Source organism: Gorilla gorilla, chromosome 1 (assembly GCF_029281585.2).
Source record: "Gorilla gorilla gorilla isolate KB3781 chromosome 1, NHGRI_mGorGor1-v2.1_pri, whole genome shotgun sequence".
Taxonomy (NCBI): domain Eukaryota; kingdom Metazoa; phylum Chordata; class Mammalia; order Primates; family Hominidae; genus Gorilla; species Gorilla gorilla.
Window position 1 is genome coordinate 231,467,821 of NC_073224.2, and position 17,428 is coordinate 231,485,248.

The window sequence follows — 17,428 nt, forward strand, 5'->3', positions numbered from 1 at the left end:
TTTTAGTAGAGACAGGGGTTTCACCATGTTGCCCAGGTTGGTCTCAAACTCCTGACCTGAAGTGATCCACCCACCTCAGCTTCCCAAAGCCCTGGGATATACCGGTGTGAGCCACCACACCCGGCCAGAATCAACGTTTTCTTTTGTGCTGAAGGAGCTCACAACCCCTCTGGAGTTCTATTTCCTGCTAAAGATGGCTTCTGATTTTCTCGAATTCCTCCTGGCTTGCTGGACCAGCAGGGCTGGCTGGGCAGCAAGACACATCAGGCCTGGGGCCTTATACATCTTATGTTTAATGCAGCAGAAGCTGGGCCTGATACTTAGAGCGAAGGCCTTTCTGTAGAAAGGAACATCATTTAAATCTCTGTCCTCAGGTTGTGACTCCAGGGAAGTCTGACATGGTTAAAGATTGCTGACTTGGTACGTTTTGTATTTTGTGGAACACAATCAATTTTCATGTATTGATTAATTATTCCCCATTGCCTAAAATCCTGGCCTCCTCTCTCTTGACGGAGAAGGCTGTCCCCAAAGTCCAGGCCTAGAATCTTTGACTGGAAAGACTGTCCTGAGAGTCCAGGCCTCCTCTCTCTGACTGGAAAGATTGTCCTGAGAGTCCAGGCCTCCTCTCTCTGACTGGAAAGACTGTCCTCAGGGTCCAGGCCTCCTCTCTGTGACTGGAAAGACTGTCCTCAGAGTCCAGGCCTCCTCTCTCTGACTAGAGACTGTCCTCAGAGTCCAGGCCTCCTCTCTCTGACTAGAGACTGTCCTCAGAGTCCAGGCCTCTTCTGTCTGACTGGAAAGATTGCCCTCAGAATCCAGGCCTCTTCTCTCTGACTGGAAAGACTGTCCTCAGAGTCCAGGCCTCTTCTGTCTGACTGGAAAGATTGTCCTCAGAGTCCAGGCCTCCTCTCTCTGACTGGAAAGACTGTCCTCAGAGTCCAGGCCTCCTCTCTCTGACTAGAAAAACTGTCCTCAGAGTCCAGGCCTCTTCTCTCTGACTGGAAAGATTGCCCTCAGAGTCCAGGCCTCTTCTCTCTGACTGAAAAGATTGTCCTCAGAGTCCAGGCCTCCTCTCTCTGACTGGAAAGACTGTCCTCAGAGTCCAGGCCTCTTCTCTCTGACTGGAAAGACTGCCCTCAGAGTCCAGGCCTCTTCTCTCTGACTGAAAAGATTGTCCTCAGAGTCCAGGACTCCTCCCTCTGACTGGAAAGATTGCCCTCAGAGTCCAGGCCTCTTCTCGCTGACTGAAAAGACTGTCCTGAGAATCCAGGCCTCCTCTCTCTGACTGGAAAGCCTGTCCTCAGAGTCCAGACCTCCTCTCTCTGACTGGAAAGATTGTCCTGAGAGTCCAGGCCTCCTCTCTCTGACTGGAAAGACTGTCGTCAGAGTCCAGGCCTCCTCTCTGTGACTGGAAAGATTGTCCTGAGAGTCCAGGCCTCCTCTCTCTGACTGGAAAGCCTGTCCTCAGAGTCCAGACCTCCTCTCTCTGACTGGAAAGATTGTCCTGAGAGTCCAGGCCTCCTCTCTCTGACTGGAAAGACTGTCGTCAGAGTCCAGGCCTCCTCTCTGTGACTGGAAAGACTGTCCTCAGAGTCCAGGCCTCTTCTCTCTGATTGGAAAGATTGCCCTCAGAGTCCAGGCCTCTTCTCTCTGACTGGAAAGATTGTCCTCAGCGTCCAGGCCTCTTCTCTCTGACTGGAAAGATTGTCCTCAGAGTCCAGGCCTCCTCTCTCTGACTGGAAAGACTGTCCCCAAGTGATTCTCCCCCCTTGGGCTCCCAAAGTGTTGGGATTACGCATGTGAGCCACCATCCAATTTTTTATTTTTATTTTTAGAGACAGGCTCTTGCTCTGTCACCCAGGCTAGAGCGCAGTGGCTCACTGCAGCCTCAATTCCTGGCCTCAAGTGATCCTCCCACCCTGGCCTCTTGAGTAGCTGGGACTACAGGCATGCACTACCACCGCCACCTCCTCTGTCTAACCAGAAAAAATTGTCCCTGAAGTCCAGGCCTTCTCTCTCTGACTGGAAAGACTGTCCACAGAGTTCAGACCTCCTCTCTCTAACTAGAAAGATTGTCCCTAAAGTCAGAGCCTCCTCTTTCTGACTAGGAGGATTTTCTTCTCCATCTGAGGGTCCTGACTCAGGAGGAAGAGGAAGGGCCCCCTCCTGACCTTCTGGTGCCTGGGGCAGCAGCCATCATGGGTAGATGCCTTCACCCAGGTGGCTGTCTAGATTCAGAAAATGGAATTCTGTTTGGAAGTCTGGGACAGGGGCTGCTGAGCAGTGGAAAGTGCGTGTGGTTTGGCTCAGATGTCCCCGGGATCTTACTCTCTCTCTCTTCTGAACCATCTTTTCCTCTGGGACAGTTTCCGAGCCTGAGGAGCGGGCTGGCTGGAAGACTTGGCAGTTGCGCTTCACTGTGTTAGTGTTTGCCTGAGACCCCTGCCATGCCCACCCCTGAAAACACACGGCCCTCCCACCATCCCCACTGACCTTTGCCCTCCCTCTGGTGGCAGTGCTGGGGCTGAAGCCAGGAGCCACCATGAGGCCAAATTCCCGCCTCTTGCACCCCATCTCTGGATGGGCCAGCCCATCCCACACGCTTTTGCTGTGCTCACAAAGTTCAAGTGTGCTGTGGTCACTGTTTCCATGTGGCTATCTGTTTTCAGGATTCCGGGGTCCCCTGCCCCGTCCAGTCTTGGCTGGGAGTTGAGGGAGGGAGGAAGCTTTGAGTTTTTGCTTGTCTCTGTGCTGACCTGGGGACACAGCAACTGCAGGATGTACCTTTGGCATCATCCCAGAGCTGCCAAGTCTGAACTTCTAGGTTTGAACTTGGGAATCTGCATTTTACCAAAAGCTCCCCAGACGATGCTTACACAGTGAAGCCGAGACCTGCCGCTCTAGCTGATGAGCATGCCCTGCTGGAATTTACCTTTGGGTTAAAATCTGACATATTAGGAGCTTTTTTTTTTTTTTTTTTAAGACAGAGTCTCGCTCTGTCACCCAGGCTGGAGTGCGCTGGTGTGATCTGCAACCTCTGCCTCCCAGGTTCAAGCAACTCTCCTGCCTCAGCCTCCCAGGTACCTGGAACTACAGGCACATGCCACCATGCCTAGCTAATTTTTGTATTTTTTTTTTTTTTTTTTAGTAGAGATGGGGTTTCACCATGTTGACCAGGCTGATCTCGAACTCCTGATCTCAAGTGATCCACCCACCTCAGCCTCCCAAAGTACTGGGATTACAGGTGTGAGCCACCACGCCCGGCCTAAGAGCATTTTTCCCACACTAAAAGATAACACAGTCCAGCTGGCTTGCTTTTTAACCAGAGCATTACAGGGTCACCTGTTTGGAGGAGGAGGACTGAGGTCAGAGCAGGCTCCTGTCAACTCCAATGGGACATTTCACAGTGGCCACAACAGGCTGACCTCTGTGTCCTGTGTCCTGCTGACTATGTGTGGAGGCCTCAGAGGGGCTCTTTCCCCCTTGCACAGAGAGAGACAGCACTGGCTCATGAGCCTGCTTTTTTCTGCACTACCTTACCTGGAATTCAAGTTTCTGGGACTTCCCATGCTGGGGTAGAGGTGACTTTGATCCTCTGAAAACAGCCCTTCATGCCCCCACACCCACATGGAAGAGGAACTGTTCCATTGTGGTCCGTATCCAAAGTCACTAGATCTTGGCCTGGCATGGTGGTTCATGCCTATAACCCCAGTATTTTGGGAGGCCGAGGCGGAAGGATCACTTGAGCCCGGGAGTTTGAGACCATCCTGGGCAACATGGCAAGACCCCATCTCTATAAAAACAACAACAACAAAACAACAAGAAGTCACTAGATCTTAAAGCACTAGATCTTAAACCCTGTGATGGGCAATTTCCTTGTCAATTTAGCCAGGCCGTGATACCCATGATTCAACCAAACGCTTGCCTGGGTGCTACTGTGAGGTGCGTTGTACATGTGGTCAGCACTGACGATCACTGGCTGTAAGTCAAAGGTTCTCCTCTGCGGGGTGGGTGGGCCTCGTGCAATCGGTTGAAAGGCCTCAAGAGCAGAACCGAGGTTTCCCTGAAGAAGAAGAAATCCTGCCTGGGGACTGCAGTGTCAGCTCCTCCGGGGAGCTTCCGGCCTGCTGGCCTGCCCTCTGGATTTCAGACTTGCCTAGCCAGCCCCCACAATCACGTAAGCCGATTCCTTGAAATAAACTTAATCTATATCTCCTTCTGGTTCTGATTCTCTGGCAGAACTCTGATCCTCTCCCTAAACGGTGCCCGGGACGGGGGAGGAGTTGGCGCTACTTCATTGCTTCCCTTTCACGCAGACATGCTGACTTTTCAACCACTGTCCTTTTCGAATTTTTTCTCTTCCAGGGAAGTGCTGACTTTTTTTTCTCCTTGTCAATTAGTCCTTTTGGAATCTGTTACTGGTCTCAGCCTTCTCCTCCATCCTCTCTCTTTCATTATTTTTATTTTCATTTTGTAGAGACAGTTGCTGAAGGTTGGGGTCTGGCTATGTTGATCAGGCTGGTTTTGAACTTCTCGCCTCAAGTGTTCCTCCTGTCTTGGCCTCCAAAATTGCTGGGATTACAGGTGTGAGCCATCACCCAATTTTTATTTTTAGAGACGGGGTCTCACCCTGTCACCCAGACTGGCGCAATCACAGCTCCCTGCAGCCTCAACTCCTGGGCTCAAGTGATCCTCCTGCCCTGGCCTCTCCAGTAGCTAGGACTACAGGCACGCATATCACCATGCCTGGCTAATTTTTTAAATTTTTTTGTAGAGATGGAGTCTTGCTAGTTGCCTGGGCTGGTCTTGAACTCCTGGCCTGAAGCGATCCTCCCACCTCGGCCTCCTGCATCCTTTCTTTCCTCCCCACATTTCCTTCTTATCAACAGGTGCTGGGGAGAGGCAGGACAGGCCTGTCCCCCGAGTCCCCTCCGGATGCCGTGGACCGGCCAGCTGTGAGTGTTTCTTTGGCAGTGTCTTAGCTGGTTGTTGTGAGCAATAGTAAGGAAGCAATCAGCAAGTATACTGCCCTAGAAGTGCTGCACGTTGTGGGGCCCAAGAGGGAAGATGAAGCGAGAGATGCCCAGACCAGTGGGAGACGCCAGGACTTCGGAAGCTCTTCTGCGCCACGGTGGGTGGTGAGGGCGGCTGGGAAAGTGAGCTCCAGGGCCCCAGGAGCAGCCTGCTCGTGGGTGCGGAAGGAAAAAGGCACAGGGGCTTGGTGTGGGCGGCTTTTGGCTGGGAGAAGTTTGCACGTAGGGAGAATAGTAGCCAGTGTTTGCAGAGCACTTACTATGCAGGAAGGCCTGTCCTAAGTATTCTAAGTGTATTACATCATGAACAAGTGTCTGTGATTAACCCCATCTTGCAGAGAAGGAAACAGAAGTACAAACAGAAAATGTAACTAAGCATGCAATTAATAAAAAGGGACCAGGTTTTGAACGCGAGCAATCTGGCTCAAGAATCTGCGCCCAACCACCGGCTCCTGTTCTTAGAGATGAACGTGGAGTCCTGGAGACTGCTCAACATTGTGACTTGATCGTGAGCGTACGCGCTCCCTGTCCCCAGGAGACAGATTTCCAGTGCAATCATAGAAAGTGCCTGTGTGGGCTTCGGGAGATGTGTCTGCCTTGGGGAGAATTTTCCTTTTCAGCTAGAGCCAGGCCCAGGATGTTGACGTCAATGAGACGCTGGTGACGTTCTCTGCTCCAGTGGCTGATGAGAAAAGTTCCTCCAAGACAGCTCAGTTGAGAAGAATTAAGTTCTCTGGGTCCCACTGGCTTCACCTACAGATGCCAACTTTGAGGCCAGTGAACTGTGAGGCCAGCTGGGCTGATTGCCATGGCAACAGGAATTGGACCCAAGTCACCAGAGGATGGAGAGGGAAGACACAGTGGTGGCTTCCCCAGGTCTTGGACCACAAGGCACAGCCGTGGCCTCCAGGAACCCTGAGATAACCCGTTAGTGGGTCCTGCACTCCAACAGAGCTCGTGCAATCAGCCTCTGGTCCTCACCCTCCTCCCATTGGTGTCGTTGTGCTCTCTGACATTGACGTTGAGCAGTGAGTGCTCCAGATCTCGTTCCACTGATTTTTTCCACTGTTCTCCAGTCTAGCACTTTCTGAAATTCATCCAAGCCTAAGAGGTGATGCCAAATGTCAGTGTCTTACACCTCGGACCCCATGGACTAAGACAAGCCTCTGGGGTCCATGTGGCACCAAGGATGGGGTCTTCTAGTACCTTTCACACAGGCCAGGGACAGCACCTGCTGTGACCCCCACCCCCAGCCTCTGCTGCTTCTCCCGTTGCCCTTCCAGCCACTGCCCTGGGCACCTCCCCTGCTCCCGCCTCCCTGCCTGGGCCCATCTTTCTTTCCACCTCACCAATTGCGGGGCTTCCTAGTGCCGGAGGGGAAGGGAGCCTGCTTCCATTCTCACCACTCTGAAAGTCAGAAGACCCTGCAGAGAGGTTTTCTGGAATTTGGAGCCTAACCTTGGCCTTGACACAGTCCAGATGAGAAGGCCGTCCCCCAGTTAAGCCAGCCCTCCCTCCCTCTCAATGCTGGAGAGGAAACCAGGCAGCTGGTTGCTTCAGCAAACCCCCTCCCTATGCGAATTGTCCTTTTCTTCCTCAAATAGACTGGAGTGCAGAGGACTTGCTTCAGAGAGAGCCCCTTTGTAACGCACATTGCACGGGCCGTGCCCCATGCCCACTCTGCCACAAACTCCCCTCAGCTGCCCAGCCCCGTGGAGCCAGGCGTGGGCTGAAGTGGGGCCAATGAAATGCCTGGAATGCCAGCCACAGTGACAGGCCAGCACTCAGATGCCTCTCGGGAGTTCTGACCGAAGCAGCACTGAGGACCGCTTCAGAGCAGAAGTCTACGCCATTTTCCCGTTTTAGGCAGAAGTAAAGAATGTCTCTACCTTTTCCCAACCAGCAATTGATTCAGAGTCCTGAGCTTTTAAATTAAAGGGACCCCTCTGTTGCTTTATGCGGTAGCCAGCTTATTCATTTGAGTTCAGGTGAAATCATTTTCAAGTAACCTCTTCCTATCCAGCTTTACTTTTAGTTATGCTGACATAAAAACAATAAAAATTGTCCTCCTCAGAGTTCACCTGTAAAAGTTCCTGGATAATTAGTAAGGAAACAGAGCAGACAGTTGTTGCTTCAGATAAAAGTGATGTCTGGGTTGGGCACGGTGGCGCATGCCTGTAATCCCAGCACTTGGGGAGGCCCAGGTGGATGGATCCCTTGAGCTCAGGAGTTTCAGACCAGCCTGGGCAACATCTCTACAAAAAATACAAAAATTAGCCAGGCATAGTGGCAGGACTGTAGTCCCAGCTACTCAGGAGGCTGAGGTCAGGGGATGGCTTGAGCCCAGGAGGCACAGATTGAAGTGAGCTGAGATGGTGCCACTGTATTCCAGCCTAGGTGACAGAGCCAGACCCTGTCTCAAAAAAAAAAAAAAGTAATGTCTTTGTGGTCATTTAATTTACTTCTGCATTTTTTTTTTTTTTTGAAATGGGCAGTGGTACCATCTCAGCTCACTGCAACCTCTGCCTTGGGGGTTCAAGTGATTCTCCTGCCTCAGCCTCCCGAGTAGCTGGGATTACAGGCAGCCGCCACCATGCCCAGCTAATTTTTGTATTTTTAGTAGAGACGGGGCTTTGCCATGTTGACCAGGCTGGACTCAAACTCCTGACCTCAGGTGATCCGCCCACCTCGGCCTCCCAAAGCACTGGGATTACAGGAATGAGCCACTGCACTCGGCCTACTTCTGCATTCCTTAGAGTACATCCTAGCTAGGATCTATTCAGTTGTCTTTAGAGCTAACAGCAGAAGAAAGGTACTTAGATGCTTAACTAGCTCTTTATCTTTCTAGAAATTCTAGAAGATGAGAGGGGCAGTGGTGGCTCCAAGGGAGTGATTTTAGGATGGACTGGGACAGAGAGGGGCTGCTTACACATACTCACACAGAGGCCATTAATTTAGGGAGTTCAAGGTCCAGGAGGTTGACGGCATCTAGGCCTGTGGCAGAGTGCACTCCTGCTTTGGGGAATGTATGGGCAGATTCTTGCCTGTAGTTGGAGGGTTAGAGAGAGGGATCAATAATTTCATGGTTGGACTTGAGTTTGGAAGCGAGTGGAGTTAGATACAAATTCTATGTTTTTGGAGAAAGTATTTGATCTTCTTGGCTGTGAGGCAAAGCGAGGTTTAAAAATATTTTTCACTTAAAAAAAATATATATATGCATGTATATTTAATACTGTCTATGGATTGTGCCAATATCTATTTCATGGTTTTGATATTGTGTAGTTATACAAGGAGTTACCACTGAACGAAACTGGGGGAAGGGTACATAGAATCTCTGTACTTTTTTTGTTGTTGTTGCAATTTCCTGTAAATCTATGATTATTTTAAAATAAAAAAGTTAAAGCATACGTATTTACATTTGATTAAATGCAGTGTGATATCCTGGGTTGGATTTTGGAACAAAACAAGGCATGAGTGAAAAAACTGGTAAAATCCAAAAAAGCCTTTAGTTAAAAGTAATACCAGTGTTAATTTCTTAGTTTTGACAAGTGTGCCATGGCTGTGTAAGATGCAAATGTTAGAGGAAACTGGGCGAAGAATTTGAGGGAACTCTCTGTACTATTCTTTGCAGCTTTTCTGTAAATCTACAATTATTCCAAAATAAAAGTCTATTAAAAATGTAAGTATACACACACACATTTATATTTGAACACATCTAGGCAGCCAATGCCCTTAAAGAAGGCACTTTCTTCAAACGATGCCTCTGGGATGGGTGAATAATTAAGGGCCCCTTTGACAACTGTGCTGCAGGTTATGTCACTCCCTAATTTGTCTGTCTGGGCAGAGGGAACCCTAGAGAGCTTTTAAAACCAAACAGAGTCCGGGCGCAGTGGCTCACGCCTGTAATCCCAGCACTTTGGGAGGCCGAGGTGGGCAGATCACCTGAGGTCAGGAGTTTGAGACCAGCCTGGCCAACATGGTGAAACCCCGTCTTACTAAAACTACAAAAATTAGCTGGGCGTGGTGGCAGGCGCCTGTAATCCCAGTTACTTGGGAGGCTGAGGCAGGAGAATCGTTTGAACCAAGGAGGCGGAGGTTGCAGTGACCCGAGATTGCACCATTGCACTCCAGCCTGGGCAACAAGAGCGAAACTCCGTCTCAAAAAGAAAAAACAAACAAAAAACCAAAAAAAAAAAAAAAAAAATAGGAACCCTGATCACAAGTCAGAGAGAGTTAATTGTAATACAACCCCATTTTCCAGGCTAGAAACTGAGACACAGTTGGGAACTGATGCAATTAGATTGTAATTTCCTGGAATATTTAAAACCAAATTCTTTTCTGTTTTCCAAGCATGTGCTTGTAAACATACAAAATACAAATTGTAGTAGCTGTGATACATTAAAAAAAAAAAACAAAACGGAAATGACCTTTGGTACTCTACTTAGCTCTCGTCAGGATCCGTGGTTAAAATTAGTGGGTGGGGTGAAGATCCAGGCAAAATGCAAGTATTAATTCAGCACTTACCCTGGGCCTTGCACTTGGCAGGATGCTTCCAGGGATGCTCAGGACTAGTGGGCATCAGGGGTTTTTGCTGCCCAGCTTCCATTCCTCTGCTAGCAGCACCTGCTACACTACCAGGTACAGTCCAGGGGCCCCCCAACCAAGATGCCTGCCCTTCCCTGGTCAAGATGACCCCAACTTCCTGATGGAATGTGAGTCATCAAGAGCTTAGCATGCAGAGGAAACACGCTCACAGCTCACTGGCCCCATTAAGAGCTTGCTGTATGTATATATGTTCGAGATAGAGTTTCGCTGGAGTGCAGTGGCGTGATCTCGGCTCACTGCAACCTCTGCCTCCCAGATTCAAGCGATTCTCATGCCTCAGCCTCCTAAGTAGCTGGGATTGCAGATGTGCGCCACCATGTCCAGCTAATTTTTTTGTGTTTTTAGTAGAGACCGGGTTTCACCTTGTTGGGCAGGCTGATCTTGAATTCCTGACCTCAAGAAATAATATTTTTTTGAGACAGAGTCTCCGTCGCCCAGGCTGGAGTAGAGTGGCACGATCTAGACTCACTGTAATCTTCGCCTTCTGGGTTCAAGCAATTCTCCTGCCTCAGCCTCCCGAGTAGCCGGGATTACAGTCACACCCCACCATGCCTAATTTTTGTAGCTTTGTTAATAGTAGAGACAGGGTTTCACCATGTTGCCCAGGCTTGTCTCGAACTCCTGGCCTCAAGTGAACCGCCTGGCTCAGCCTTCCAAAATGCTGGGATTACAGGCATGAGCCACCGTGCCGGGCTGAAACTCACTAACTGATACACCTCCCGTGTGGGGAGGGTAGGGGGAAGGAGCAGGAGGAGGAGGAGGAGGAAGGGGGCGGGGGGAGGAGGAGGAAGAGGAGGAGAAGGAGAAATGGACTCTCACTCTTCACGCCAAGTGCCCCTCATTGTGTTCATCATCCCTCAAGGCTGAGCATTACCTGAGGCCACTGTGGACCAGCCCCTTCCTCTTCCTCTGTTGGAACTGAAAACATCAGAGTAAACTACCAAATATGAAGGCCTCTGGACTCCAGCCGAGAAGTGCTTTGTGTACTCCCAAGTATTTCTGCAGCAGTGGTGCAGGCTGGTGCCACCTCTTCCCTGCCAGGACCCCTTGATGCTGCACCATTGCAAAACAAAGCATGTCTTAGTCTAATTTTCTTTTCCTTTTTTTTTTTCCTGAGACAGGGTCTTGCTCTGTTGCCCAGGCTGAAGTGCAGTGTGCGATCATGGCTCACTGCAACCTTGACCTCTTGGGCTCAGGCGAGCCTCCCACCTCAGCCTCCTAAGTAGCTGGGACTACAGGTGTACACCATCACACTTGGCAAATGTTTACATTTTTTCTAAAGATAAGGGGTCTCATTATGTTGCCCAGGCTGGTCTCTAACTCCTCGACTCAAGCAGTCCTCCCACCTCAGCCTCCCAAAGTGCTGAGATTACAGGTGTGAGCCACCACACCTGGCTCTAATTTTCATAACTGTGACTGAAATCACAGCTGATCCCATCTGTCTTTAAATTAGTAACCTTGAGGGCGTTGTCTTTCTCGGCCGGCGTCACTTACTCCTGAAATGCATCTGGTTAGAGAGCAATCTGGTCAGGAGAGGAGAGATGAGAAGAAACGATCAACAATGTGGGAGCCTCACAGAGTCTCCCCATGTCTGGCCTTGGAAGCTTCCACCTCGCTCAGATCAGACCAGGCAGCCGACTGATGAAAGGCCCTCCTGATGACTCAGTGGCTCCTGGTGACATCACTGTGCCCTGGACCCCTTTCGGCCTGCCTGTTCCTCTCTTTGCTGTCCCCCAACAGCAGAGCTGGCTTCATGGGTGTGCGGCCTGGATGGCCACACAGGGCCCGGTGTCTAAGGGGTCCACGTTTGGGGTGTGGCTATGTTGAAATATGTGAGGGTTTTTGGATGAGGGTCCTGTGAACGGAGGAGCTGTCTCTGCCCAGCGGCCTTCCACAGGGCTCGGCTGCAGGCCACGGGGATGCCACCATCCTGCACCAGCCCGGGTGGGATCAGGGCTTGGTAACCACTTCCCAAGAGGGTCGGAGTGAGTAGGGCTGAGTGAGATCAGAATCCTCCCTCTCACCAAACCCAGGGCTGCCCCGGGACACACACACATAGAGAGCCCCAGGCCCCATGTACAGGCTGCCTCTGGTCCCCGTCAGAAACTCCTACAGGTAGTTCCTCAGGATGTAGGAAGGGATCTTACTGGTTTAGTGAGTTGTATCTATTTGCAACCTCCGCCTCCCAGGTTCAAGTGATTCTCCTGCCTCAGCCTCCAAGTAGCTGGGAACACAAGTGTGGCCCATCACACCAGGCTAATTTTTGTATTTTTAGTAGAGATGAGGTTTCACCATGTTGGCCAGGCTGGTCTCAAACTCCTGACCTTAAGTAATCCACCTGCCTTGGCCTCCCAAAGTGCTGGGATTACAGGTGTGAGCCACCGCGCGCGGCCCCCCCAGGCCTCTCTGCTCGGCTTGGAGATGCTGTCTTCTCCTTGTGTCTCCACTGGTCTTCCCTGGGTTCTTATCTGTGTCCATGTTTCCTTTTTTTTTTTTTTTTTGAGACAGGGTCTCACTCTGTCGCCCAGGCTGGAGTGCAGTGGCATGACCTAGACTCACTGCAGCCTCAACCTCCTAGCCTCAATTGGCTCCCCCCTTCACCCTGAGTATCTGGGACTATAGGCATGCGCCACCATGCCTGGCTAATTTTTTTGTATTTTTAGTACAGATGAGGTTTCACCATGTTGCCCAGGCTGGTCTTGAACTCCTGAGCTCAAGCGATCTGCCTGCCTTGGCCTCCCAAAATGCTGGGATGACAGGAGTGAGCCACTGCACCGGGTCCATGTTTCCTCTTAAGGACACAATCATATTGGTTTAGGGTGCACCCTAACGATCTCATTTTAACTTAGTTACCTTTTAAAGACCCTATCTTCAAATACATTCATATCCTGAGGTAATGGAGGCTAAGATCTCAAAATATGAATGGGAGGGCTGGGCATGGTGGTTCACACCTGTAATTCCAGCACCTTGAGTGGCCGAGACCAGCCTGGGCAACATAGTGAGACTCCATCTCTACAAAAAATTTTTAAAAAGTATGGCCAGGCACGGTGGCTCACGCCTGTAATCCCAGCGCTTTGGGAGGCGGAGGTGGGCAGATCACCTGAGGTCAGGAGTTCAAGACCAGCCTGGTCAACATGGTGAAACCCCATTTCTACTAAAAATACAAAAATTAGCCGGGTGTGGTGATGGGCACCTGTTATCCTAGCTACTAGGGAGACTGAGGCAGGAGAATCGCTTGAACCTGGGAGGCAGAGGTTGCAGTGAGCCAAGATTGCACCACTGCACTCCAGCCTGGGTGACAAAACGAGACTCCGTCTCAAAAAAAAAAAAAAAAGAAAAATAAAAATAAAAAATTTTTAAAAAGCATATGGATGGGGAGGGGGGACAATTCAGCTCATAACAGGGATCCTTCTGGACACTCAGAACCAAGCTTTAATAGCTTGACAATGTCTTCCAGTCTGAAACACAGAGATGCTGCCAACCCAGGGCCTGCCCCTCCATCGCAGGAAGAGGCCACACCATGAGCCTCGTGCCAGCAAAATGTGGCTGTGGTTGCTTGCTCAAGGGCAAGGCTGATGGGTGTTACTTCACCCTGGCTTTCAGAGCCACAGGAAGAGGCTGTGCAGGGAATGGGAGTCAGCTGTTCCCCAATTCCTGTGGCGCCTGAGCAAGAGAACAGGAGTGAGAGCCCAGGGCTTGGGGCAGACATGGGCAAGACGCTCATGTGTGTGGGAATGGCTGCTGGAAGCCCGTGCGCGGTCACCAGGGGTCTGGGAGGCAGGGGCCACGCTGTGACAGTGGTTCCCAAACAGCCCAGGAGCTCTGTAAACCTTAAGGGTCTGATTGCCCATATAGGGCAGGGCAAGCGTCTGTATCTTTAGAGGGCTCCCAGACAGGGTGCAGAAATGACTTAGGTCCCGAGATGATCACTGCAGTCGCTGATGGCTCTCTGGGGGTTCATATACTTTTGTATGTTTGAAATTTTTCGTAACAAAAAGTTAAAAGGGAGGAAAAAAGGAAGGAAGGAGGGAGAGGGAGAAGGGAAGGAAGGATGGAAGACAGGAGGGAGGGAGGGAAGAAGGAAGGAGAGAGGGAAGGAAGGAAGAAAAGAAAGGAGGGATGGAAGGAAGGAAAGAAGGAAGGAAGGGAGGGAGGAAGGAAGGAAGGAAAAAAGGAAGGAGCGGCTGAGCACAGTGATCATGCCTATAATCTCAGCACTGTGGGAGGCTGAGGTAGGAGGATCACTGGAGGTCAGAAGTTCAAGACCAGCCCGGCCAACATGGTGAAACTCTGTCTCTACTAAAAATACAAAAATTAGCAGGTGGTGGCACGCACCTGCAGTCCCAGCTACTCGGGAGGCTGAGGCAGGAGAATCGCTTGAACCCAGGAAGTGGAGGTTGCAGTGAGCTATCACACCACTGCACCCCAGCCTGCCTGGGCGACAGAGCGAAAGAGTGAGACTGTCTCAAAAAAAAAAAAAAAAAGGAATGAGGGATGGAAGTAAGGAAAAAAAAGCTCCGGGAGGATTCTGATGTGAGCCCCTGTCAGGATGAAGGCGGGAGGGAGGAAGCCCTAACCTGCCCAGGGCTTCCTGTGACTCGGGTGAAGCAGTGCCTCCTGGTGGTAAGAAGGCAGCACTACTGGTATAAACTGGTCGTAATGTGCAGACTGGGTGTGAATGTGGGGCCAGGACAATGTGTGTCGTGGGGTTGACTAGGCGGAAGCTAGGCAAGCCTTTGGAGCAGGCCCATAACTTTGGTTATACCACAAACCCCTTTGTCAGTCTAGTGAACTCTCTGGATTCTCAGGATAAAGGCGTAAATTACATGGGATTACAAAGCTAACCAATCATAGTGAAATACAATGATTGAAATACTTGATAAAGCCAAATTTGGTATAGCGTGGTAGATATGACAGTAGTAGTATGTCACAGTAGATAGCAGTAATGTGCCGATGAGAGTATTAGCACATTAAGTAATATCCAATAACAACTGGTCTAGTAACTATAATTTAAAAAGTAATGAGGAGAATTCATGATATTTTGCAACAACTCCAACATATAAAAAATCTGCAATTTCTATTGTTAAAAGAATCATACGTACTACTAGAACAAACAAAAACCTCCCAAAGGCCAGGCATGATGGCTCACACCTGTGGTCCCAGCACTTTGGGAGGCCGAGGCAGGAGGATCCCCTGAGCCCAGGAGTTCGAGGCTGCAGTGAGCTATGATCGCACCATTGCACTCCAGCTGGGGCAACAGAGCAAGACCCTGTCTCAAAACAAAGCAAACAAACAAGACAAAACAACCTCTTGAAACTTATTGCCCATCTTTATTCATGAATAAAGAAAATGGGCGATTGCTATGAGAAGTTGGTAAAAACAAAGAAGTGCCTGGTCGCCCTGCAGGTGCTGGACCGCCAGCTGAGATCCTACCTTAGAAAGGCAGCCAAAGGCCCACTGCACTTCCCTGTCATCTGGCTGCTCCATATTCCCACTATGTGTTCCACAAAGATTGATTGAGGGCCTACTGTGTGTGGCAGACACTGCACAATATAGACCAGATATCTGCCCTTAGCAAGCATGCATTCTACAGGGACAGATGATAAGCCAACAATACACAGAACATATTCTACCAGCTCATCTCTTTTTTTTTTTTTTTTTTTTTTGAGACAGGCTCTCACTCTGTCACCCAGACTGGAGTGCGGTGGCACAACCACGGCTCACTGCAGCCTTGACTGCCCAGGCTCAAGCAATTCTCCCACCTCAGTCTCCCGAGTAGCTGGAACTATAGGCATGTGCCACCAAACTTGGCTAATTTTTTTTTTTTTTTTGAGATGGAGTTTCACTCTCGTCACCCAGGCAGGAGTGCAATGGCGCGATCTTGGCTCACTGCAACTTCCACCTCCTGGCTTTAAGCGATTCTCCTGCCTCAGCCTCCCAAATAGCTGGGATTACAGGCGTCCACCACTATGCCTAGCTAATTTTTGTATTTTTAGTAGCGATGGGGGTTTCACCATGTTGGCTAGGCTGGTCTCGAACTCCTGACCTCAAGTGATCTGCCCATCTCAGCCTCCCAAAGTGCTAGGATTACAGGTGTGAGCCACCGCGCCTGGCTAATTTTTTAAATTATTTGTAGAGAGGGGGTCTCACTATGTTGCACCAGCTGATCTCAAACTCCTGGGCTCATGTGATCCTCCCGCCTTGGCTTCCCGAAGTACTCAGATTGCGGGCAAGAGCCACCGTGCCTGGCCTAGCTCAACATTTAAGTAAGACGTTCCTATTGAATACATTATGTAATATGTAACAATGTTTTGTGCGTAACTGATATATAGTACTTATTGAAAGTTTCCTCTTAATCCCATTTGCTTTAAAGTCAAGAGTTTTCAGCCTAGTTTAGCCAACGTGCATTCAGTCCGCTTTTACAAAGCAAAAGAAATCTCACATCCTCTGGAAGATTCTGAAGGGCTTCTGGGGAGGGGAGACACTCGTTCCTGCTATCTTCCCCCTCAACCAGTATTAAGAGCCACTGCTTATTCATAGCAGCGCTTTTCACCATAGCCAAGAGGTGGAAACAGCCAGGTGTCCAGGAACAGATGAATAATAAACAAAAGGTGGTCTATCCACACAATGGAATATTTTGTGGCCATAAGAAGGCATGAAATTCTGACACATGCTATAACATGGACGAACCCCAAAGACATTATATTGAGAGCCAGACACAAAAAGAACAAACATTGTAGGATTCCACTCATGTGAAACATCCAGAATAGGAAAATTCATGGGGACAGAAAGTAGAATCAGGGTTACCAGGGGCTGGGGGGAGAAGGCCATGGGGAGTTATTGCTTAAGGGGTATGGGATTTCTGTTGGAGGTGATGGAAATGTTTTGGAAATATGGTTGCACAATATTGCAAATGTCATCAACACCACTGAATTGTATACTTTAAAATGGTTAAAATGGGCCGGGTGCAATGGCTCATGCCTATAATTCCAGCACTTTTCTTTCTTTTTTTTTTTTTAGATGGAGTCTCGCTCTGTCGTCCAGGCTGCTGTGCAATGGTGTGATCTCGGCTCACTGCAACCTCCCACAGTGATTACAGGCACCCACCACCATGCCCGGCTAATTTTTTATATTTTTAGTAGAGACGGGGTTTCGCCATGTTGGCCAGGCTGGTCTCGAACCCCTGGCCTCAGATGATCTGCCTGCCTTCCCTCCCAAAGTGCTGGGACTACAATTGTGAGCCACCGTGTTCGGCCTGCCCACTGGTGTTCAATCATGGCAGCCCACGGCACACCTCTGCTCAGCCCTGCAGTGACTCCCGTGTCCCTTGGTGTGTCCAAGCTGAAGTCCTCGCACTGACTTTGAGCCCTGCATGATCTCTCCTCCTCACTGCCCCAAACCCCTCTGCTTACAGAATTCCCCTCATGCTCTAAATCTCCCTGACTTCCTTTTTCGCTACTAGCCAAATAAAACCCTGCTTTTAATTAGTTAATTAATTTCTTTTCTTTCTTTTTTTTTTTTTTTTTTTTTGAGACGGGTCTCACTCTGTCACCCAGGCTGGAGTACAATGGTGTGATCATGGTTCACTGTAATCTCGAACTCCTGGGCTCAAGCAACCCTCCCATTCCAGCCTCCTAAGTGGCTAGAACTACAGGTGTGATGGAGTGGCTAGGACTGCAGGTGTGAACCACCACGCCTGGCTAATTTTTAAATTTTTGTAGGGATGGGATCTTGCTATGTTGCCCAGACTGGTCTTGAATTCCTGGCCTCAAGCCGTCTTCCTCAGCCTC

General features: G+C 49.8%; 1 protein-coding gene and 1 non-coding gene across 4 annotated transcripts in view; both read left to right on the plus strand.

Annotated features, from left to right (window-relative positions):
• Positions 1 to 17,127, plus strand: part of LOC129532827 (collagen alpha-2(I) chain) — a 44,166-nt gene extending 27,039 nt beyond the window's left edge. For 2 of the 3 annotated variants that reach the window (XM_063702991.1, XM_055384061.2), the window contains one exon: positions 4,890 to 8,440. In XM_063702991.1, coding sequence (XP_063559061.1) covers positions 4,890 to 5,002 — 113 coding nt within the window. In that variant the 3' untranslated portion in view covers positions 5,003 to 8,440. Of the gene's footprint in view, positions 1 to 4,889; positions 8,441 to 16,658 lie in introns of those variants that run through there. The other variant, XM_055384064.2, reaches the window with a different exon arrangement.
• On the plus strand, positions 4,948 to 5,057 carry MIR34A (microRNA mir-34a). Its single transcript, NR_106244.1, has one exon. It is a non-coding gene; the product is annotated as a microRNA mir-34a (primary transcript).
• Positions 17,128 to 17,428: the final 301 nt, after the last annotated feature.